Raw genomic sequence first — 24,311 nt, forward strand, 5'->3', positions numbered from 1 at the left:
CCCACTTTCCTCTGAGTTTTGAGCCCTTTGACCACAAGAGGCAGACAGCTAATGGCACATGGCTCATGTTTTTTAAATCATTTAATCAAGACAGCACTGACTTCATTAGATACAATAGGAACATGTACACTTTGGTGACAACTCACCAAGCACCCAGTCTTATTCTAATGAATTTTTATATGCAGTATATTATTTTCTCACATAAATCAGCTGGGTATTTCCTGACAGCAGCATTGAGCTGCCAGTTACAAAAGGGGTACTTCTGCTGAAACTCCTGTTGAAAAGCTGATGGGCCTCTTTGGGCATCATCGTGAGGAAGATAAATGAACAGTATGTCAGAGGCTAAACTGCACTGGTAAATCAGTCTCTCTGGCGTACTGTCATGGAATTAATGGAAACCATTTCAGTAAAAGCATACCAGCACTGTCTGATTCACCTCCTGCTCCGCTTATATCATTCTACATGTGGATTTGTTACCCTGCTTGTAAATACCATGCCTAACCTTACAGTGCATACAAATGAATTGCAGAGCGCACTGTGCTTGTACAGTCTGAAACGGAAGGCATTGCATTGCATTTAGATCAAGTGTTAGTTGCCACAGAGGATTCAAGCAGCTGAACCCCAAAACTGCTGCAGAGAGTCAACGTGACCGCAACCTTACAACCAATTCTGAAACTTACAGTAGCTATTGTATATGAAAAGTGCCAGAGTGTTAGAACTGAGACACTTTCATCAAAGCCGCCACTGCAATACAAAGCAGGTGTGCTGGTAGTGTGTGAGAGTGGTGAGCTACTGTGCCTTTTGTTTCTGGAGCTGATTTAGTATTTTCACTGAGGACATAAGTTTGGCATATAAATGCCATTTTTTATGTAGGTTCATTACATGCTGTAAAGTTAGGGCTAGAAAGTAAATCTAGAAGCATTTTGTTGCATTTATTGAACATTTCTTAACATTCTGACAGCAATCAATAAATCAAGAAATTAAAGAGCAGCACCACTCTGCTTGTGGCTGTCACAGGCCTCTAATAATCCCATCCACTGGTTTCATTCAGCTCATATGAAATGACCTAACAGCTTACCAATCTGTCTACCTGCCTACCTGCCACTGTTCAATCTTCCACAAGTTGTGTATATACAGTATATATATATATATAGCTATTAGCACAGAAATGGAAGAGAAAGTGCAGCACAAATTTTGTAACACAAACATACAAGCCTGACAGGAGCGAGCACTTGTTCATTGTTTACATTCATTATGAAAATAAGATGTGTTTTCTTACATTCGAATGAGATATAAGGTAACATTAGCAGGATATGGTTAAGCATGACAGTGATGCAGTGCGCTCACAGTACACAGCCTATGGGCAGAACAAGCCACTGCAGCAGTTGCAAACTTGTTCAGCAGCTAACCCTGTTACTAATGCAAGCTTTAATATGATTGGCAAATTGGTAAGTGTTTTAGCTGGGCCAGAGGCACATGGCTCTAGTGCTGTTGGTCAGTCAGTCAATCATCCCATTCATTTTGGTCCAGACAAAATATTTAAGCTAAAGCTGATACAGACATACAAGTTTTTTTCATGATGAATTGAACATTTTGTGATCCCCAGTTGTCGCACCATCATCAAGTAAAATGCCCACATGTTAATCAAAGTTACATATGAGAGCCTTCCTGCCCTGGTCCATGCAGGAACCGTGGCACTTTATCATGACACACATTATACCAGGAACATGTCTAATAAAATAACAAACCCCCTTTTTTTTGTGGTCTCAAGAACAACGCAAATGTTTTCTGATCTGATGGCTGTATAAGCAAGATTACATAATTAATATGTCCATTCCAAAATAAAGATTTTTTGGTGTGATGCTACAATTGATGTCTGGTTAGGTTTAGGCCCCAAAAATGACTGTGTTATAGTTAGGGAAAGGTCATGGTTTTGGTTAAGATAATTACTGTGTTAAGGTTATGGGACCCTTTTGCCATGGTTACAATAACAAACACAAGCTTAAGGTTTAAGATTGATTATAGTAATGCTTTAAAAGAAAGCATTCACTTGTGGTTGGAAACTGGAAACAAAGAGTGGTCACCAATGTTGAAGTCCAAACTCATGTTGTTTACTTTAACCTTTAGTGTTTAAACATGAAACAAATGGTGAACCAGTCTACCACAACAATTTGTGAGTGTACTGGTTTGGACTAGAAGGTTTTCACTCACATTACAATAGTAACCTTGATCCCACTCAAAAATGTTCTTCACCAATTTAGCAGTGCTCTGGATGAATACCAGTGCAGCCAAACCAGATATATCGTCTTTTTTAGTCTGAGCCCTCTAGCTACATTACCCACCAAACTGCAAAGATCATATTGAAGCAATGAACCTTGATGGATTGTTGTAGATTTAGTTCACAAGTTCATAGCAATCTGCATGATTTGAGGGTCCCCATTGGGGATTGTGCTTCACTAAGCAGTCAGCAAAAAAAAAAAAACATTTGGATCAAGATGGTGTGAACTGAGGAACAGAAGTGTATCGGTTGCGTGAGATAAACGACTGATGGACAGCTCAAACACTCCAGAAGCACTTAAAAATGTTGTCAGTGTGAATTGCCTGTATGAGAGGGGGGCTCAATTGAGAGCAATTGTGAGAGAAACAATGTAAGAGTGATTACAGAAAAAAAATGTTGGGAGAGGCCAAAATTTTGACCTACTCCTCATGTAAAGACGCATATAAAGCACTGATATGTGGATCAGCACATGTTTTGTTGTTTTTTAAATACATGGTTGTTTACAAGGTATGATATTTCTATGATGTTATTTACCATTGTATTTCCATTTGTACAAGGTGCTACCGTCTTTTATTGATGTATTTGGCAAAATTTACGGGTGGCGTGCAAAGCTCTCTCACAGCAACTGCTATCAATTTGTTCAGACGCACTTCGACCAAATTCTAAAACTATTTATCGCCCCTTTGAAAATGTAATGTTCAGTGAATTATATTGCTGTGACACAAATGGCTGCCCAGCGGTGTGGAGCAAATGCAATTTGGGAAAAAGTATACACTGATTGGAGGGCTGTTGCTCTTTCTCTTTCACGCAAGGTTGTTTTTTTTTTAAAATGACACCTGCAGGCCATCCCTCCCTCTTCAACTGCATCTTCTTTATCATCTTCCTTCTGTTCCTTCTATGTAACAATTACCCCTTCATACCCAATGGGATGTTGTTCTTAAGGAATTTAAAGCACTTGTCTCTGTGTGGCCAATCATCATGGCCTGGTAGTGGTTGTGACCAGTGTTCAAGTGCCAAAAAACAACAGTGAAGGGTTTGTCTGTGATATGTTGTTGTGTTGCTGGTCTCTGCCTTTTATTCAGTGGAAAGGTAGACAAGTCCAGATGTTATTTGTTAAGGTTTTTGCTGCCAACTGTTTGTGAGTGTGTGTGTGTGTGTGTGTGTGTGTGTGCGCGCGCGCACATGCGCGCATGTGCACTTGCGTGTGTGGGTGAGAGAGAGAGTGTGTGTGTGTGTGCCCATAAGTGCATGTGTGTGTGTAGCTGCCAGTTGCAGCTAGTTACAAGGAAGCTGTCTGCTTTAACAGAAGTGGATGAATTCCACCCGTAGTGAAACCTGTTAAAGGATGGAGAAAGGATAACATTTAAGTTGAAGTGTCTACCTTTACAGGCAGCATCTGTGTTTGTGCAAAGTGTGTGTGTGCACGCTGAGCACTGTAAACTTCCCATTAGCTCTCTTCAACTCTTTGCTCCACTCTTGTTTTGCCCCCTCCTCTCAGTTCAATGTCAGTGTGTAAAGTGCTAAGCTAAAGACTGACAACATATGAATATGATAACATTATCATTATATGTGCCTAGTCTTAGATTTTGGATATTGTTATATTGTGCTATGTCATGAGTGGTCTTCATTCCAGTAAAGTGATGTCATTTTCTGAACTCACCAGACTCTTTTACTTGTTCTAATACTTGCCTTTACCCACTGACTTTACCAGCCAAATATCCATACTACAAAACATTGCAACACATCCTCATGTCTCATTTCACAAACGACTGAATTGGTCGATTGTCAGCGTGTCCAAAATGGTCGTAATTTGGTTACATTCAGGAACTAACACTTCTTGGTGAGGTTAAGGAAAACACTGTGGTTACACTGCGGTTTCCATATACAGTATATACATATATATATTTATATATATATAGATATATATATATATATATATATATATATATATATATATATATATATATATATATATTAGAGAGAGAGAGAGAGAGAGAGAGAGAGAGAGAGATACGCAAATACACAAACAGGTAGTTCTGTTTTTCCTGAAAAATTCAAATTTTTATTTGAATTTAAGAGAAATAAATGCATTGTTGGAACAACATGTTTTCATTGCTAGAATGGGTGTGTGGTTTAGAGATAAAGTATGATTTTGACTGGTTGCCAGCCAAAATCGTAAGGAGGGTTGTGCTTTTTTGTTTTGGAGTGGGTGTAGCCTATTTTGATGCTGTAAGAATGCCTGGCATGATAAAACAACAGTCAACATACTCTTTTAAGAGTTCATTCACACTACTATTTATGTGTGACCTCTTTCATTCCATATAGGACTGTCTAATGTCTCATGGACATTAAAATCCAATAGTAAAAGCATTATCATATTTAAAGCACCTGTCCTTTCCATTAAGAAGCAGAGAAAAACAGCAGTGGATTGGCGGATGTGTTTACACACACACACACACACACACACACGCACATTGAGGGTCTGGGCCTGCACAACTGAACTGACGACAGCAGGCAGGACTTCAAAAGGTGAGACATCCCATAACTCACATCAGTCTCCTGGCGATCCTTGATTTTTCCAACCAATCATACTTTAAGAATGTTGAGGGGAAACAACTCCAGCTGAATGACAAGTTCCTCAGAGTTGTGCCTCTCCCCCTTCTGAAACTGGGTCTCCACAACTGCGTGTGGTGTGTGTTTATCTTATTGAACATGATGTTCCACTGCAGATTGGGCCTGCTTTTACTCAAACTGATGTAAATCCATTGTCCGCAAAGAGAGAATTAGTTTGGTGTTTGGTCATGTATACTTAGAGTAGTTGTTACTCATTAGATGCACTCCGTTTCCATCTGCCTGTTTTTGTACACATTTTAAATTTGCCCATAAAAAAGTTTATGGCTTTCAGTTAAAGCAGAATTTGCAGTGAGGGTGAAAAATGAAGTAAAGATTATGGCATGTCACTCAGTGATTGTTCAACCGAAGACGAGTTAGCCAGCGATGCATTGCTAGCAAAACCATTGTTTTCCTATGGTACAATGCACTCAGTACGTGCTCTTCTCTTGTTCTGCACTTCACAATTTTTCTTGCAATTTCTAGGAACTGAATTTTACTCAACTTTTCAGGGTTGGGATTAAAGGGAATTCGCAGAGCACTCCTTTTCTATGAATTACATTTGATTGCCCTGTTGCAGCCTCAATCCACAGACACACCATCAATTAAACTCTATTTAGTCTTACATACTTTTCCGAGGCACGTTGGAGGCTGCTGTGCCTTTAGCGACAAGTCTCTGTGTGATTGGTGTCTTTCAGTTCCACTGAAGCAACAGGCTCTGAGATCTCTTCATTGTTCGCACATTCAGTACTCACTATATGACTGACACTCAATAGTTTCTAGCTACTGTGCTGCCACCAGGCAACAAGCTTTTTTTGTCATCACTGACAGCTTTAATCTCTGCTGCACCAGTGGCATCTCAGACAATATCTTGCGTAATTTTCCAAATACACATAATCTAAATTTAATCGAAATGGCGACTGTCTCACTTGAAAAGAAAAAGATAATACAATGACATATGACAATCCTACGGCGAAAATTCCAAAAGCTCTGTACCTCCCCTCTTAAAATAGTGTGAAGTGATCCGCAGAATCACTAAAGTCATTGATAACTGGTTCAGGCAGCATTTTGGTAAATATTATTTGTGAGTGACAGTGGACTTTAATTCTCTGATTGGCCAAATATATTTGACAGTTGCAATCCACATTAAAATTCTTCATTTTGCAGAGACACCTTATTCTTGAACAATACTGTTTGAGGGATAGGTTTAGTATAGTACTTATTTAGTGACCACGCTATTACTTTACTGTTGCTGTCGCTGTTATTATCTATTTTATATGTATCATCCACAGCCAATCAGAGCCAAATCAATCCATAGCGGTTAGCTGTAGCTCTAATCCTTAAAATGTGAAATTCAAGTCTGACCGTGGCATGCATGAAAGTGAAATTTCATTTATGTTTTTCTTATTTCCAATAGGCTGGTGAGTTCAAACGCCTGTGCAAAAACAAGCAGATCTGTGCCTATAGCCATAAATTCTAGATAATCAACTTTTTATTTCAATATCATGCTCACATTTCACATTCACAGCATCTCCCAAGGTGGCTGGCTGCAATCTTTGATGCCAACCCAGGAAAAGCTACAATTTCCTGCCTCAGGCAGATTTACTGATTTCCCTAAATAGACAGATTTACAACACTTCCCAACTGAACCTTTAATGGTCTACGAATGTCATCTTAGGATAAGGAGGCTGGCCTGCACTGTTGAAATGAAATGCAGGATCATGTTCCTCAGGTGGTGGGAAGTACAGGCTGTTACACCAACAGAGAGAAAATGCATTTCAGTGTGTTTTGAAAAATATGAGCTTCTCAAAATGTGCTCACCTCTTTCTTGCCAGTAGTTGTCACTTCCAAGATGGGATAAATCATCAAACCTTCGGCTTCCTTTTTTCAAAGTGTCATCCAGCTGCTGTTTAGCCACAATCTTTAATCTGTTCACTGTATAGAATATGTTTCTCTTTCATCTTTTTTATCATCCCACCAAATGTTGAGCATAGACTTTAAGGATTACAATAGATGATTGCATTGGAACCCATGCTACAATAAAAATAGCTTTTCTTTATGAAGGGTCGCTTACAGTAAGTATATCCTTGAAAATGTGATCATCCTTGTAGAGGACTAGTTTGCAAGCCTATAGAGGAAATAATCGGGTAATAATAAAATATAGAAGTGCAAAAGGACATAATTCTTCACTCACTGTTTTTTTTTTTTTTTAGTTCATAGTACCTGTCACCAGCTGGCCAAGTCAGCAGCCATCAAGAGTGAACTATTGCTGTGATTCACTTCTAGAATCCATTTCATTTTTTTTAGCTGACTGTCAGCAATCAACCCACTGGAGAAACACTTTGTTTCTATGTATTTTTTGTACTGCTGTTGAGTCCATAAATGCCATGGCAGCACACGGTGTTCGCACTGCAACAGGTCTCCTTTGAGATATTTGTTATAGTTGAATAAGGTGCACTTTCTGTTCCTCTAGCCAGCAGGCCACCCACTCAAAGCATTCCTCTAGTCATGACAGTGCACAGCGGGGTTCTTCTAACTGTTTTTAGTGAGCTCTGTACTGCAGTTTTGCTGCTTCAGGTGGTTTACAGAGCAGAGGGGAGACTGACAGGAGATACTGAACTGATAAAAAGTGGATGGCAGATCTTGAAACCGCAAAGTAACAATGTTATGTGTCTTGGTTCACCATGATCTAAGGTGATCCAAAGCCTCTAAGGTATTTTCATATTTTCAGACACCCATATCTGCACCAGTGCTGCTTTAATGAGCCAGTAACTTTGTGTAAAAGTATGGGCTTGTTAAAAGGTTCATGACCAGTCAGTTTTCAGCCAGTCTCCTGCTCCTTCCGCACAAACTTTACAACATGCAAAAAAGGCGGTTTGGGAGTGAGAGCAGACAATGGATCACCCATCTGTACTTGGCTAACACTTTTCTAATCACTGTCAGTTTCACTCTGCCAAAGGCAAAATACATGCCTTGACATTCATGACTGAGGTGAGGCCAAACATACCATGTAGTTCAAGAGAACAAAAGAACTGATTATCTGGACAGGTTTTCGAAAGGAATGGAATTTGGGGTCTATGTTTGTAGTTTTGGCCATCACTTGGGTTAACTTTGTACTCAGTAAATCGCAGAGATCTGGAAATGTACCAACATTGAGTCCAAACGGGCAAGAAACATGAGCAATCAGATGATCAGACAAGCTGTAACAAGCCAACAGATTAGTCAGAATACCTCAAAAGCCCTAATTTGAGGTAAAAATGGTGGTGTCCAGACAACTGCGTGTACACAAAACTATGGCTAGTATTGTCTGTAAATGCTGGAAAGGGGAAAACTGTGGGGAAACTGGACATAAACTGTGATCGATGTTGACCGACAGCTGGGGTTGTAAATTGCTGTTTCATAGCGATGTTGCCTTGTTCATATAACTCAGTATATAGACTGATGAGTAAATGTTATTACCAATAGAAAAGATGGCTAAGACCATGAAAACAAGACTTATGTTCTATTAATCTCAGATCTATGTATTTCATTTTGGCCGTCCTCACAAATTACACAATGGCATTGGTCATCAGATGGTTTAGACGGCTGAGTGTACAAAAGATCAGACTTTGATACTAGAGAGCAAGGTTTGCATCTCATCCACTGACAGTATTAGGTTGGTTTTTTTTGTTCGTTTGTTTTTTTTTCAGCATGATCACAACCATTTGTTAGCTTACATTAGGTTGAATAAACTAAACCAAATCTTAAATAACAGGCTCTCAATCTCACTCACATGCGCTGCATAAGTTGAGGGAGTTATTGGTTGCTTTTTCACCAACGCTGTCTGGAAGCCTCAGCAGTGTGAGTAGGTCAAAAAAAAAGGAGTAGCTATCTTCTGAAGTTATGAATTTTTCATTTCAAAATTCGCTTTTTATGCACCCCCCAAACAATGTTTCTTCACTGAGCCCTATACACTGGCATTAAACCTAAATGTGACTACCAGGACTGAGATACAATCTCGATTTTCACAACTCTTTGCATTATATCATGTAAATATGTATATATGTCTATTTCTGTCTATTTTTAATTTCATTGCTTATTTTTTTCTATTGTTCCTGTTCTTGTAATATGTTTCTGTTTTTGTAATATTCTGTCACTGCTGTGACAAACAAATTTCCCCGTCTGCGGGACATTAAAGGATTTCTGATTCTGATTCTGATTCTGATTCTGAACTCACACTGTCAAAAGTCTACTATTAGCTTTGGCTGGACTATGAAGGGATCTTTTGGCAGTCACACCCTTGTTCACACATACAAACTCAAACACTTGACACCTCAAAGGCAAAGACTCAGAGGTTTCTCAGCAGCCTAACCTGTTGTTGACAACATTCAGATTCGCAGATATGAAAGCAACAGCCCAGACACACCCAGTCACAGCTGGTTCCCAATTCATCATGACATGAGCTGAATGAGGTACTGGGATTGGAAAAAGAAAAATGGTAGCTCAGTGACTTATTCTTCAGACATTAACTACTGTGTTAATCACATGTATAGTGGCAGCAGGAGAAAAGCAGAATGGCACCCAGTAGAGCACATACCCCCCCAGGGCCCAACAGCCCACATTATTCGCAAATCCGTGATCTAGGTTATCTCTTTTCTCACCAAAAGCAGTCTATTCTGAGCCAAGACCCATCTTCTTTACAAGTTTCAGCTCTTTTTAGTAGTTTTTGTGTGATCCTGCTGACAAACCAAACAACCAACCAACAAACGGACATGGGTGAAAAAATAACCTACTTGGCGGAGGTAATTGTTGCAAACTGCATGCTAAATGCAAAACATCAGGAATGATCATGAACACCATTATCTGTAGCTGTTAAGCCAACTCAGTATATCTCCATCCGTATCTGTACTTGCTGGGGTTTTGACAGGGTACAGGTGGTGCTTAAACCAGACGTAGGTGTGCCTAACCAGAAGCTGGTGATTTAAAGCCTGAAACTGATACGGTCTAATCAGAAGCTGTCATTCTTATTATTTATTTGTAAACTTTTTACAGTTGTGTTCATATGTGTTATGTTAGCCACTGAGAAACAATGTCATTCTATCAGTTTGGGCACTATGCTCTGGGCTGTTTTAGAAGGTAATGACAACAGCAAGCTTTGTCATCTAAGTTGGAAGACTTGTTGATTCAATATACAGAGAAAAAACAATATTTGCCAGCTCAAGAAGCACTGACTCGCTCATTAAATCCCTATTGAAAAAACCACTACAGTGTTCTGCTTCAGCGGCCATGAGGTGGCATGCAAGAAGTACGTAGCCAATCCGTTGGTTTGTCCAGACCGAAAGAATCAGAGCCTTACAGTGAGATGTGACAGAAAAGTAAACACAGGAAATGGTTTAACCCCTCTCCGTCCTGTGTTTTTTCTTGCTCTCTACTGTAGCCGAAGGGGAAAATAAAATGCTACCATGCTGTTTTTTCTCCTATTTTTCCAGCCACACGCAAATTGAATTTGTGCCAATTTGTTTGTAAGAACTAGAGCACAACCATGCAGGCCATTTTTTATAAGTGTGTTTTAGTTAGCCTCATAAAGGCCTGCAGTCGGAGACAGTTGTGGTAAATGTGGCCAGTACAGTAGTTTGTGTATTCATCAATCCAAACTGAATAGCTAATGTTGCGAAATAAGACAGACTGTAACTGTTCGTGAAGATTGATGTTAGCCACGAGTTCCAATTTAGGACAGAACCTTGAGAATTGCTTAACGCAGTTCCGAAAACTGAGGGTACAAACACTCATTCCTTTTGGTACGCCTCCTTGAACGTGAGACAGATATTCCGACCAGCAATTAATATGCTAAGTGGTGCAAAGCCTCACAATGTCACTTTTCATTTACATCTCCAGCACTGTTTATGTCTTTCACTCGCGTGTCAGTCTCTGCGCTGGGTAAACACCTCTCTCTGACAGCTGCTGCATGCCTTCTTTTTCATCCTCGGGCTCCCTCTCTTTGACTCCATGGCACTTGGCCTTCTGTTTACCAGCTGGTGACACAGGCCAGGGTCGACATAGGTGACCACCTCAGAGCACCCATCACTCACACATACAGTACACATATTCACACACACACATGCGGGCTCACACAAGGGAGGAGCGGCGCAGGTGACCACCTCAGGGCGTCCATCACTTCACACACACACACATTGTATAAATACACACAGACAGGCACTGCTTGTGTAGCAGAGGGTCACAGATGACCACCTCAGAGCAACCCATCACTTCACACATCTTCACACACACACACACACACACACACACGCACACACACACACACACACACACACACACACAGAGGCTTGGCTTTTCCAAGCAGAGGGTTTTTCCCCTTACAGTGAAAGGTACACCTCGGTGGCCAAATGCCCTTTTGACGTAGGCAGTGCCAGCTGGGAAAACATAGTTAGCTGCATGTGTCACCACCAGGCTAAGCAGCAGGAAAGAAGCCCTGAGGAGGAGGTGGTGGTGGTGGAGAAGGAGGACACATCTCTCGCATGTGAGAGGCTCGGGCGAATGAAGGTGCAATCTGATTTAGTGGTTCAGTTCTGAAGTGCCTTTCCCTCTAGTCAGCTTGTAGCGTGCAGCTCAACTTTTAGATGTTTAATAATGTGATTTAATGTGTTCACTGTAGGTTTTCAGCTCTACTCAAGCTAAATTTGCAAGACACTTGCTTGAGGATATGGAACGGCAACAAGGGAAACGCAATTAACCCATTGTCTAGGTGATGGCACTGCCTTCAAAGTAAAAGTTGGCGAAATACCAAACTTTTATGTGCATTTAATGTCATAGATCACGTGGAACATTGTAAAATGACCGGCCCATGGCTGAATATCAAAGATAGACAGTGATCGATTCTGATGAGTTTTTCAGTTTCATGTTATGACAGTGCTGTGCTTCTCTGGTGAGGTTTAAGCCCACAAAGCACTCGATTATGGTGAGGCGAAGATCATGTTTTGGCTCGCCTGGTTCTTTCTGCACAAACACAGATGGATAATGTCCCGACTACTCATTAAAAATACCCAGTCTTGTTAAAAATATCTAGTTATACACATATTTTGCAAATATTTTTTAGAACAACGAATATAATCATGTAGCATGGACTAAAAATAGTGTGTTGTAAATTTGTTTTACGCAAGAGTTTCACTTTTAAAGGCTTTTACACCCAATTACTGCATGTGATTGTGTGTGCTGGTTTTATAACCTTGTTGGTAACGTCAAGACTTTTTTTAAGCGTCAAAGCGGTTTTCGACATGGATGACGCAAAACCTGGATGAGGTAGAGGTAGGTAGGAGTTGGGAAAACTCATCATCTAGGTCATCAAGGTGCCCTTGAACATCCATCTGCACCAGTAAAGTCGGCTGAATGGACTGTAGATGTGTTTGAGTGCAGCACTGAACATGCTGTTCTTTTTGCCTCTCTGTGTCATATCCTGACTGCTGCTGTCAAATGTTTCTGACCCTGCCTGTGTCTGAACATTTAGTCAATAAAATCCCACTGTCACACATGTTTGATATCATTTGAAAACTCACACACTCACACACACTGACAGAACTGCTGCCTTTGAAAATGAATAAAAGAATCACAACTCTGTGAAATAGCAACTGACCTTCTTCACTTTCCTGGACAGGCCCTGCATGTACATACTGTACTGTAAAGTGTGTGTTGTGGCCGAGCAAAGCAATGCTGTGCATCTGTTTTACATTTTGTTAAGATGTGTGTTTACTGAGCAGCAGAGGGCTGCTGTCTAATGTCAAGTTGCATTAATCTGCCTTTTCAAAAGTAGCATACTCCCTTACTGTATACTTATTTAGCCTCTAGGTTCAGCAGATCTGTCCTCATTTCACCCCAAAGTTGTTTTAAAAAATGTTTAAATTCATTAAGTTAACATTTGTTCAGCCATCTCATTTTGTAAGCCAACGTAAAACTGATAAGAGAACTAATGTCAGGGCCTTATACCAGCTAAAGAGTTTGAGGATTTTTAAAGTGGAAGAGATAGTCAAGCAGGGCGAAATTGTTTGGAGGACAAATACACGTACAACCCTAAACTATTAATTTTGACATTTCAGATAATATCTTCTCAAGATGCACATTAATCATTTTGAACAGAAATCATTGGCTGCATTTTTAACCAGAATGTCTTGCCGTTTTTCTCTTTGTCACAGAAACCCTTCTGAGCTTTGTGGATGACATCCTGTCGGGAGCCAGGTCTCCATGTGTGATGTTAGGGGACATCCCCAACCTCCTGTCCTCCTCCATCAGCATGATCATCCGCTGCTTGGAGCCTGACACCACATACATGTAAGTTGCTCTCTTTTTCTTCTCCTGATGAACATGTGCACTGAGCAATCTGACATGGACTAAACTGACCAAGTACCAGATCTCAGAAAAAAAATAAGCTACTGATTTGTTCAGATTAAAACTAAATAATCCTACACTCGGTATGTACAAATGTCACTGCTGGATTGTTTGTGCACTTAGAAACTTCCATACAATTTACTAATATCAAGTTGGTTTTGAGTATGTATTGTGTACGCAATGAAAATGTGACAAAATTAAGTATGCTAAACAGTATACATCAGAATTTATACTAGAAACAACTGATTTCTGACTGTGCAGCTGATTTAGCTGCCCCACAATGCATTGCACAAAGACAATGGAGGAGCTAGCCTCCTCACAGCTGGAAGCGATTACATTAATTGTAACCGTGGTGAGACATCTCTAGAGAGACCACAGAGAAAACAAACAAAAATCTTCCGAAAACATTTGGTTTTCTTTTCGTGAAGCTTGATTGGAAGTGTCATTTGACACTTTTGATTGACATTTTGGATTATTTCCTGTCAGAAAAAAGCGGTAACGTATGCTGATTTCTTGTAACTGCAAAAGCAGTGCAGCATTTATAAAGACAATTAGTATATAGTATCAAAACATTATATGTAAACAGGATGTACTCACAGACAGTAGCTGTAGCATGCAACATCCAGCTGGTTGCTGTGTGTTTGTCATGTGTGTAGCCTAAAGTTAGCGAAAAGTTAGCAGTGGGAAATACATCCTGTCAAATGTGCCTGGTTTAAAAATGCAGTCAGCGTGCACATGTGGACAATGGGCCTGCAGATCAAAAAAAGCCACTTTAAACTGGAAGAATATTTTCTCTTTTGCTGCTCAAAATCAAATGGCATGCTGTGCTTAGTTAGGCTACTTAATCACTTAGTTCTGTCTTGAACAAATGGAGAGAGATGATCTTATCCAACCATGCATAAGATAGCAAATATCTAATCTCCGTATAACCTAAAACAAAAAAGGCAAGAAGAAGTACTCTTTTACATTCACAACCACCTGTAACATTTAGGGACAAATGAGGGGAACAGAAAATGAAAAAAGTACACTCTAAGAAAAATGCTATATAGCGTATATAGTTATAGCTCATAACGTTCAAATTATTATCATTCAAAATGAGCAGTTTTCATCTGACACATCCCTGAGAACACTCATTCATATAGATTTATAATTATTTATGTCAACCTGAACAGTTGAGTCTGGTTCTATCCTGCAATCTGTGAAACCCTGGTCATTTTAATTAATTTATTTTCCTAAGTTGTTGTGCATTATTAAACATCGTATAAGCCAACCCAGGCCAATAGGTCAGTGAAGGCTTAAATTATAAATTCATGACCACAGAATCTTTCCACATTCATTTCTTTTCACAGTCCTTCAGCAAAGAGTGTGTTTATTTACAAGTGAGGTTCCCACAGACTACACCGAATGTGCTGGCTGTGACACCTTTTCAGAGCTTTCAGACTATTGAATATGGGTTGCAGCGATGGTAGGATTTGGTCTAGTAGGCCATTGAGTTTTAGCACAAAGAGTTTGAGTTTGATTGGCTAATTTGGGGGTGTGTTTCAGGTTGAATTACAAAAGTTGGATTTTATTGCACGTTATTTCCAATATTTCAGTATTCTCTGTATGCTCAAGTAAAGAAGTTGAATAATACCCACACAGATACACACACCGGATGCTTAGATGTTCTCATACACATGCTGACACTTATCTCACAGACGGCCTGCCAGAGGGGGAAGCCACACACACCTTGTAGAGGGGGAAACGACACAAAGTAAGGTGGAGAGAAAGAAATAAAGAAGCAGGGGCGAATTGTGGGGTCCAGACAGAGTGAGAAAAAGATCAAGAGGGAGGTACAGCGGAAAAGAGTGTAAGAACAAAACAAAGGAGAAGAAAAAAAGGGGCGAGAGGCCAGAGGACGGAGCCCCTTCAAACAGTTTTGATGTATGTAGGCTGAGTGAGCAGCTACACATGCCCTTTTAATCCGGCACCAGCGGGGCTCCTGCTCTCTCTATCCTGTCTGGCAGCTCATTCATCTCTCCGAGCCAAGGCCTCGTCTCTCCCTTCAGGGCGCTGCACACTCCTTATATTTTCAGAGCCCTCACAAAGCTTGAGAGCGGTGCCCTGTAGAGGAGAAAAAAAAAATGTTGTCTGGGAAAAAGTATGTACACTCTATTATGTAAGCATGACACAGAAAACACACTCTGCAGCTGCAAGTTACATCTTTGAAGACACTGGAAAGGTTTCTGCTCAAAATGCATCAAATCTCTCTTCAAGCAGCGTGTGTATCTGTGATCCATTAATGTTTTTATCATTAAATGCCATTATTTATTAGTTGTCCATACACTGATAATAAAACACGTGATGCAACAGTTCTCTACCCTCTGCTGCTGTTTTGTCAGGCTAAGTCATTAGTGCTGCAGGTGGATGCAGTTTGTGTTTTGCTCACTAGGTGGAGATATTCATTCAGTGAAATTACTTTTTTTGTGTGTATATATATATATATATATATATATATATATATATATATATATATATATATATATATATATATATATATATATATATATATATATATATATATATAAAATTGTGAGTCTGACTGTAGTGAAACTCCTATATTGAGAAAGCAGTCTCATATCTCCAACAAGAAAAGAAGACTTTTAATTGAATCAACAGCTGCATGAGATGTTCTTTGTTGCTGCTGAGGTGGTGTTGCTACAGATTCATCAAGCTCCATTGCCAGAAAAATCTATATAACTGGATTAGTTTTGAGAGAGAAAATTAATTCATCCCTCACAATCCGCAGCAGATTATCCGTAACGTCTTCGTGTGTGTGTGCGTGTGTTTATGTGTCTAGGTTCCGGCTCTGGGCAGTAGACAACACAGGGCGCCGCTCCAGTCCGAGTGAGGTCACCATCAAAACTCCGTGTCCCACTGTGGATGACGTCAAAGCACAAGGTGAGGACAGACACAGACTAAAGTCAGAAAGGTGAATCATCTTTCAGTGCTGGTCACAGGTGGCTCACACAGACAAGCCTTGTGCTCAAACTGCAAGTGAAAGTATGAAACTACGTTGTGCTGCTTTTATGTATTTCATTAGCTCTAACTGATTTAACATGGGTTGTTTATTGGATTAAAATGATTTAGTCAGTCAGCGATGTTGAATTGAAGTTAAAAGAACTTAAAATTAGGGAGAAATGTGTTTTCAGTTTTCTAGTAACCAAATATAAGTTAATTGAAAGGGCAGACCTTTGCTTCCTCTGTTGTTGAAGATCAGTTCATAGAGCGAGCCATAAAGTCACAGAGTTTTCCTCTCTGGAGCAGGACTGTTTATAGACACTGTACACTACAGTTCCATGAGGATATTGACTGTAAAAATGTTTTATTTCCTTATATTCATAGATGAAATATGATTCGGAGTTGAAATGTTTTGCCACTCTCTGCACCAGTGAGAGATTTATAGTGAAGATGTTATTGCGGAGCCTTGCAAAAATGCTCCAGCCAGTGAAGTGTGACACCACTGGCTTTCACTGTTGATTCTAATCCCTGGAAATGCATGAATGGTGTGAAATACAATATTTCCAGTCTGAGGCTCTATTCTGACGAGATTTTAATGGCATTATTAACCAGGACAGGTAGATAAGTTACCAAACTGGTGATCCATGACGAAATGATTTCCCATTGGAAGACAAATCTTAAACTTCTTTGGCTTTGTGTTATTGATTTATTAATATTAAAATGTTATTGATGTGGAAATATGCATATAAAATGACATCTGTTTTATTAATCTAAACCCCAAAGTGCTTCTGCAGTAGAAAAAGAAAAAGACATCACATTTTCACTGATGGAGACTTCATAGATGTGTCCCATGTTTGTACAGAACTTCTGGTGTCGACCACTAACTGGAGAGAAAAGTTAGTAAGTAGCACATCAAACCCTGACAGTGTCTCTGGAGTTTCAGAATGCAAATTGTATAGTCGAATGACAAAAAAGAAATCTCCTTAAGACATGACATATACGTATTATATTGCAGAAATACAAGAGTTAGCATGTTAAGCAGCTAGCCCTGCCGGCTCAGTCCCGGTCCCGTGCTAGCAGTGTAAGCACCAACTGGTGGTCTGACTGACCATCCCGACTGCTAGCTGCATGGCTAACTGAACCAGTGGGCTAACGGCAACATTTAGCAGTCATTCTGGTGATATGCTGGATTCAGCAGTTATTCAACATTAATTCTTACATATTACACTTTTGGTATCTTTGGGTTTGGGGCAGTAATATGATTTTTCAGGTGTTGCCTTCAGGTTTATGATATTACAAATTCGGCATCAGCAGAGTCTAATGGGAGTTACATTTTGGCATCAATGCTCATGCTGTGATTTTTTTGAGTGATTTTGGTGGACAACTTGGCAATTTAATGTGAAGCTGAGATGGAGGAACCCCTAAAGAATGGTATGGTTGAGGAGAAAGGGAGGTTTCAGTGAAAATTGATCAACTCTTCAAATCTTTAAACAAGTCAATTTGGTGCTCACGTAATTCATGTGCTGGCTCCCTGGTTTGGCACCAAGTCATCAAAACTTTAATGCTTTCTGTGACAGACCAAGTGATTAATTGAGAAAATAATTGGTAGATGAGGCAAGAATAACAATATTTGTCAAGCTGTTGACCTCCATGTATGTGTTTGTCATTTCAGAAATAGCTGATAAAATCTATAACCTGTTCAATGGTTACACCAGTGGGAAGGAGCAGCAGACTGCCTACAATACTCTGATGGACCTTGGCGCTCCCACGCTCCACCGTGTGCTCTACCACTACAACCAGCGCTACGAGAGCTTTGGAGAATTTACCTGGCGGTGCGAGGATGAGCTAGGACCCAGGTACAGTTGTCAGATTGCTGACAATATTCTGCCTTCGGAAGAATTAATGCGATTTTCTCACTTGATTGGACACCTGAAAGGCACTTTTTGCTTCAGCACTACAGTAGCTGTGGCAGGAAACGACAGAAGCAGTGAGACTGTCAAACGTTTGGAATTCAGTCTGTATTTTTGAAGTGTCCACATCTTGGATATGTAACCTCAGATCAGAAACATGCATTCCTTCCAGCAAATTGATCATCAACTTTAGCTTGATGGCCAATTTATCAGAAGGACCCAGCAATATACAAGTCTGTGAGTCAGACTTTTGCTGAATACCAAAAGACTGAGCCATTTTGATAATGTGTCGACTGTGCTCACTGTAATCAGTCCCTGAAATTGCAGACTTATGCGAATGTGATTGTGCCGACTCCATTCATTAGTTGTCCTCCCACCAAGAAAATTAAATCTGCTGTACTGAATTTATACAATTGACACTGACGTCTCCGAACAATAACAGAGCAGCCTGGCTGCAAGATTGAAGGCAAGTGGCAACTAGACAAGAGTCTGAGTTGATTTGGTGTGAACAAGTGCTGTTTGAACAGACAGTCCTCTCACCAGTAGTTTCAAATAAGTTGGAAAAGCCAGACAGCTTTACTTTGCAGTCCATGAAAATGAAGCATATGGCAGAAAAGGACTGGAATAACATTACAGATTCACTCCATTAGTGATGACTTTACTCCTCACTGTTCATGTGAAACTCTTCCCATCCTAACAGTGATTCAGTGAGCTCACTTACTACTTGCAGAAGACTTACTACAAACCATCACGTGTGCTTATTGTACTTGTACCGCTGCTGTGATGACCTAATTTCCCCTTGGGGATAAATAAAGTTATCTACCTATCTATTAATCATGATACTTAACGTAAAACTCAACATGTGCACTTTACCTGTTCGAGCAATGTTTGCAGCTGTTTGAAAAATATAAATAATTCAAATGTAGTTTTGGAAGCAGGGATGGGACCGAGTCACATACGTGCAAGTCTCAAGTAAGTCTCAAGTCATTTTTTCTTGGGCAAGCCAAGTCAAGTCACAGGTTATGTCAAGTTAAGTCCTGTATTAGGTCAAGTCAAGTCCAAGTCAAGTCACCTTATTATTGCAATTTTACCCGCAGAATCTGATCGTAATAACGTGAAAAGACAAGATATAAGTAACTGTCAGTAAACATTAATAGCCAATGTGTACAACCACACACACACAGACACACAGAGGTAGCGGCCAAAATTCAAGATTCAAGATTCAAGATTCAAGAAAACTTTATTTATCCCGAGGGAAATTGTTGTGCAACAGTAGTAAAACAAAGTGAGAAAGGAATACCAAAGTAATAAACAGTAGTAAAGTAATAAATAAACAAAATAAACAGTTACTAAGTACACAGAATGTAAACCAACAGTGAGCAGCATAAAACTGAAATAAAAAGTACACAATAAGATTGAATAAAGTGACAAGTGGTATAAATCACGCAGGCGGCCCGCTGTTGCTCAAGATAGGCAGGGAAAACACTGGGTAATGATTCGGTGTTGGCAGGCTGGTATGTTGTTTAGCTCATTTAACCCCGTGTTGCTGGTTCATAAAACCTACAGCCAGTCTTGTGATGAACCGGTCGGAAGGTTCGCTCACGTTGTCTGGGGTTAATGTTGGCAAAAAAAACAAAAAAAAACCAAGTTCCACCAAACCCTCCCTCCACACCCCCACCGCTGTATCATATCAAGCTAAAGTTAGCTAACTACCAACTAGGCTAACAGGATAATATTAGCTAATTGACAAGCACTTATTGGGCAGAATGGCTCTACTCACCCCTCCCACTGCCATGTTGATGCCGATCCGATATAAGAGGGCGTGTTTCTCAAATAAACACTTAAGGTACGTAGAGACACTCTAGTCATTGTGTCTCAAGTCAAGTCAAATCCCGACATTTTCTCCCTGAAGACATGCCAACAGAACACCATGTCTAGCTGTATGAAAAGGTCGATCGCTGGCAGCAACATAACCTTTGCAGCGTACTAGTGACGTCGCACTGGACCCTCTCCATACGGCAGTAGGCTGGTTAGGTTTAAAAATCTTGATCTGGGTTAAAATAAATATTTTTCCTATGTAACTTTACTTGTGTATTTAAGTTATGTAACATATCTGATATAAGTTAAGTTAAGTAACTCACCGCTGACTTTTGGGTTCGCTCTGGACATGGACAGTGGTCCCCTGAGTCAAAGTCATGTGTTTGTTTAACCATCCTGACTTACTCCAGCACTGCTGTATTCAGGCTAGAAGTGCATTGCGTTGCACTCTGTGAATCACGAGTGAAAAAACGAGAGGCTCCTTTCTGACCTCCTGCCAGCTGGCCAACCACAGTGAAGTGGGTGGACCATAACAGAATGGTCGTTGAATGCTGCTGTTCAACTGAGCTTCAGCTTTTCGTTAAATGTATCATTTTTGCAGCTTGACCACTTATGTGCGTGCTGCAAGGGTTAAATAACACAGGACCATGCACTACTGCCACTTTTCAGAAAGAAGGAAAAAAAGTGGCGAAGTGGTGAGGTGTCAAGAAAGAGGCACACAGCTAAGTAAGTGACAACGACTGACACTTTTGCAGCTGTCACTCTTTTTGATGGCACTTAAGTTTGCAGGCCCCTGATGTAGCCCCTTGTGCTGTCAGCAGTGCCACTTTTGGTCGAAGCCCCCAGGAGATTTAAAGAAACAATTTGCAACATTTCTGCATTAAAATGTCTAAAAATGGCTACAACTTTTTTTTTTAATATATATTTTGTTGAGTTCTGTAGCTTACATTATTCCAAATGTTTCCAACAATGTTGGAACCCTGAGAAATCTGTCATGTTAAGGGATTTCACCTGGTCGTCCATCACTTAACGTTAGCAAAGAAGACAACGACTCCCATGATCCCGCACTGCTTATGCCTTTTGTTTTCTTTTTGATTTCAACCCCTAGCAATGAATAATTATTATACTGCGTGTTTAAGTCTGGACAACTAAGCTTTAATGATGCTACCCTTTTCTCCCCAGCACAATTAAAAGCACATCCTACAGTGGCTTCTATCTGCCAAATCTCCGCAGTATCAGCCCATTTAAAGCCCGGCGGTGTGTGCCTCTTGTTTTGATTCTCAGAGGTGGGCAGATGTTCCGCTCCCAGCTTCCAAAGCGCTCTCTTTGATTCTGGGTGCTTGTTTGTGTGAATTAGAGTTACGGGGAAAATTCATTCAAACTGACGAGGAAGCTGAGTAAGCTTAACTTCTGTGACATCACCGGGGCCATTTAGTAACGCACAACCAGGGAGGGCCCCACATTTCCCCCCAAACTACGGATAAGTACCCATAATGTAAAATTGTAGCTTAATGTTTTATAAACAGAGCCATGTGTCGGACATAAAATACACTTATAAATGGCAGTCTGTGGTACATGCTTTCACTTTGACAGGTGAAACTGATTAGCCTAGGCTCCCTTAATTCTCTGTGTTGCTCTCTGTGTCTGTGGGTTCCCCCCCGCCCTTAATGAAAGGTTGTTTTTAATAGGGACCATGCTGGAAAGAGTTGATGTAATTGAGGGAGTTGCTTCTGAAGTGTTCCATTAAAACACACTTAGATTAACAGCCCCCCAATTTAGTTAAAGGGAGGGGTGATTAATGCTAATAAAGGCACCTCAGAGCTGGAAAAGCAGAAGAGGAGTGCATCCAAGGTGAGGCCTGGCAACAGGGGAAGGAAGTATAAACATGTTTTGTTTAGCCAAGTCATCAAATGAACATTAGACTTTCCTACGTATCTGGTTGTGGTGTGAGGAAAGACTGAACGTGAAGCAGAGCTGTCTGTAGTTGTAGCCGTCTACCAAGCAGGCCGAGAGGTTAAAGTCCTTACGGTTCCACTGCTGTGTGTCTAAGTGTGCTGACAACTTCCCCATGGCGTCAAACACTTTGTTTGTCTGACGTTATTCAACAGTTGGGAAAAACAAATGCAGGAGACAAATGTTTGTGCTGACGCCAGGACAAAAATACAACTGATATCATTTTTAGCAAACCAAAATAAGGGTTGTTCAAAGTTTCCAGCTTTTCAAGAATCCATTATTGACGTTGGCCTTATCCTGTAGAGGCACATCAGATCATCGTGATCATTGTCATTCAGCTGAACTTTGTATTTGTGTCTTATGAATAAACATTATGGTCATATTAGGACACAGATTATATCCTTTAACATTTTTCTAAGCCAATGGTTTGTTGGTATAAAGTATCACAGTGGAGTCACGCTGGTAAACATCAGGGCTGCAGAGAGACACTACTGTTTTTTCAACCAACTAATTCATTAGGAGTCAAAGCATCCAGTGCTGTAGTTCTGTCTGGGTTGCTATTCCTTCCTCTGGGTCTTGTTCTTCTTCCTCCATTTCCTTCTCTTCTTATTACCTAAGTGTAAAGAGTCTGGATCTCGGAAATTACCCAAATCAAAGCCCCCAACGGCTCAGATAGATATGGATCCTCACCAGCGACACACCTACTCTGTCTTAGAAGTTACAGACACATGTTTAAGATTTAGACCTATCATCAGCGCTGAGTCAACAAAAACAAGTTCACCTAACAGTTCACCTGTGCGATCAAAAGTTGAAGTTCAGCTTCAGCCAAAAAGCTTACTGTTCACAATCACAATGTACATGGCTAATCTTGACTTTAAATTATGGAAAACCTTCTGACCTCATCCAGCAAACACATCCGATCAAACCTGATTCATGACTAGAGAGGTTGCACACTGAATATCATAATTATGATTGTGATACATCCCAGTGAGATTCTTTACATCGAGGGAACATTTACGCTGGTTCGAAAGTGAAAGTTTCTTTCACAGACGGTTTGAAGACACAGATGAAACGTTAGATTTAGATCTTGTTTTGCCAGGATTTGCAATACTGGATCTCAACTGAGATATTTGGATGTGGTTTCATAGTCAAGATTCAAAACAATATGCTCTTATAGATATAAAAAAGATGAAAGCAATAACATAATAACTAATAGTCAAGATGACAACACACGTTTGTCTTCTGTGACATGCTGATGTAACCACATTTTAGATGTCTGGTTAAAAAGAGGGCGAAAAGGGGGCCCTAGAACTCAGACCTCATGTCACCCAGTTTTCCCGGTTGGTGTTCATTGATATAACTCAGACCAGCGATTCAGAATTATTTGTTTCATGGTGACATCACAGGCCTGTGATATCATCAGCTGGCATGACTTGTACTTATTAGCTGTTGTTTCCTCTACCTGTGCCTGAAAACAGTTTTCATTTTTTAGTTGTTTAAACGGCCAACGGGCTCAGCTGAATGAATCAGGGGGAAGATTGTTCCAGAGTCTGGGTGTTAGGACTGCAAAAGAGCAATTGCCTGCGCCGTGATGTTTGGTCTGTGGTGGTACTGATGGGACAGTATAAGATTTTTTATGCAGAAAAAAAAAAAAAATCAATAAAATCGTCAAGGCCAATTTGATGAAAAGTATCAGGATCAGGATAATCATACTTTATCATGAACCTGTTTCATCCCATACTAGCCGACAGTCATCTCATTTCAGTCCGATTTAATCCTGTAAGTCTCATTCTTGTGATCCTTAAGCAAGAAAAAAACAAAAAAGCTTGAAACAGTAAACATTCCCTGCCATTTTTGGGCTAATCCGTAAACACCACCTGTAAATGAATGCCATATATGAAGCCACTAGAGGGACTTTTTATCACGTCGCCAGCATGTGCCTGCATGCATGTGCTGGTGTGTCCTCCAGCCAGCTCCATAGAAGTCTAAAACTCAACAACCTTACGGTAAATAACATCCGCAACAGTAAAATCTGCCCAGAATGTAGACAGTCTTTGTTCTCCATAACAGCCAGCCCCTCTTTAGGTCCCTTTTGTTTGCGGTTTGTTCTTAAATCACCATTTCTTTGTTTGCTTGAGAGGGAATATACCTCTCTCACCCAAACAACACATCTGTGGTACCGCCGACAGTAAACAAGAGTGCAGACAGGCTCCCCTCGAGCACACACACACCAACGCACACACACCACATACTGTACAGACCACAGACACACACACAGCGGTTCATCTTCCCAAATCAGCTCGATGTTTCATAGAGAGAATTCCCCAGTTCCCAAACAATGAGGTCTGAATAAACTAGATTTTCAT

At 40.3% G+C, this 24,311-nt stretch overlaps 1 protein-coding gene across 8 annotated transcripts in view; it reads left to right on the forward strand.

Annotated features, from left to right (window-relative positions):
- astn1 (astrotactin 1) overlaps nt 1–24,311 on the forward strand; it is a 406,003-nt gene that overhangs the window by 369,783 nt on the left and 11,909 nt on the right. For all 8 annotated transcript variants that reach the window (XM_037083604.1, XM_037083606.1, XM_037083607.1 and 5 more), the window contains 3 exons: nt 13,072–13,207; nt 16,104–16,204; nt 17,937–18,120. In XM_037083604.1, the coding sequence (XP_036939499.1) occupies nt 13,072–13,207; nt 16,104–16,204; nt 17,937–18,120 (421 nt within the window). The remainder of the gene's footprint in view (nt 1–13,071; nt 13,208–16,103; nt 16,205–17,936; nt 18,121–24,311) is intronic.

The sequence above is a fragment of the Acanthopagrus latus genome, chromosome 21 (genome assembly GCF_904848185.1).
Source record: "Acanthopagrus latus isolate v.2019 chromosome 21, fAcaLat1.1, whole genome shotgun sequence".
Taxonomy (NCBI): Eukaryota; Metazoa; Chordata; class Actinopteri; order Spariformes; family Sparidae; genus Acanthopagrus; species Acanthopagrus latus.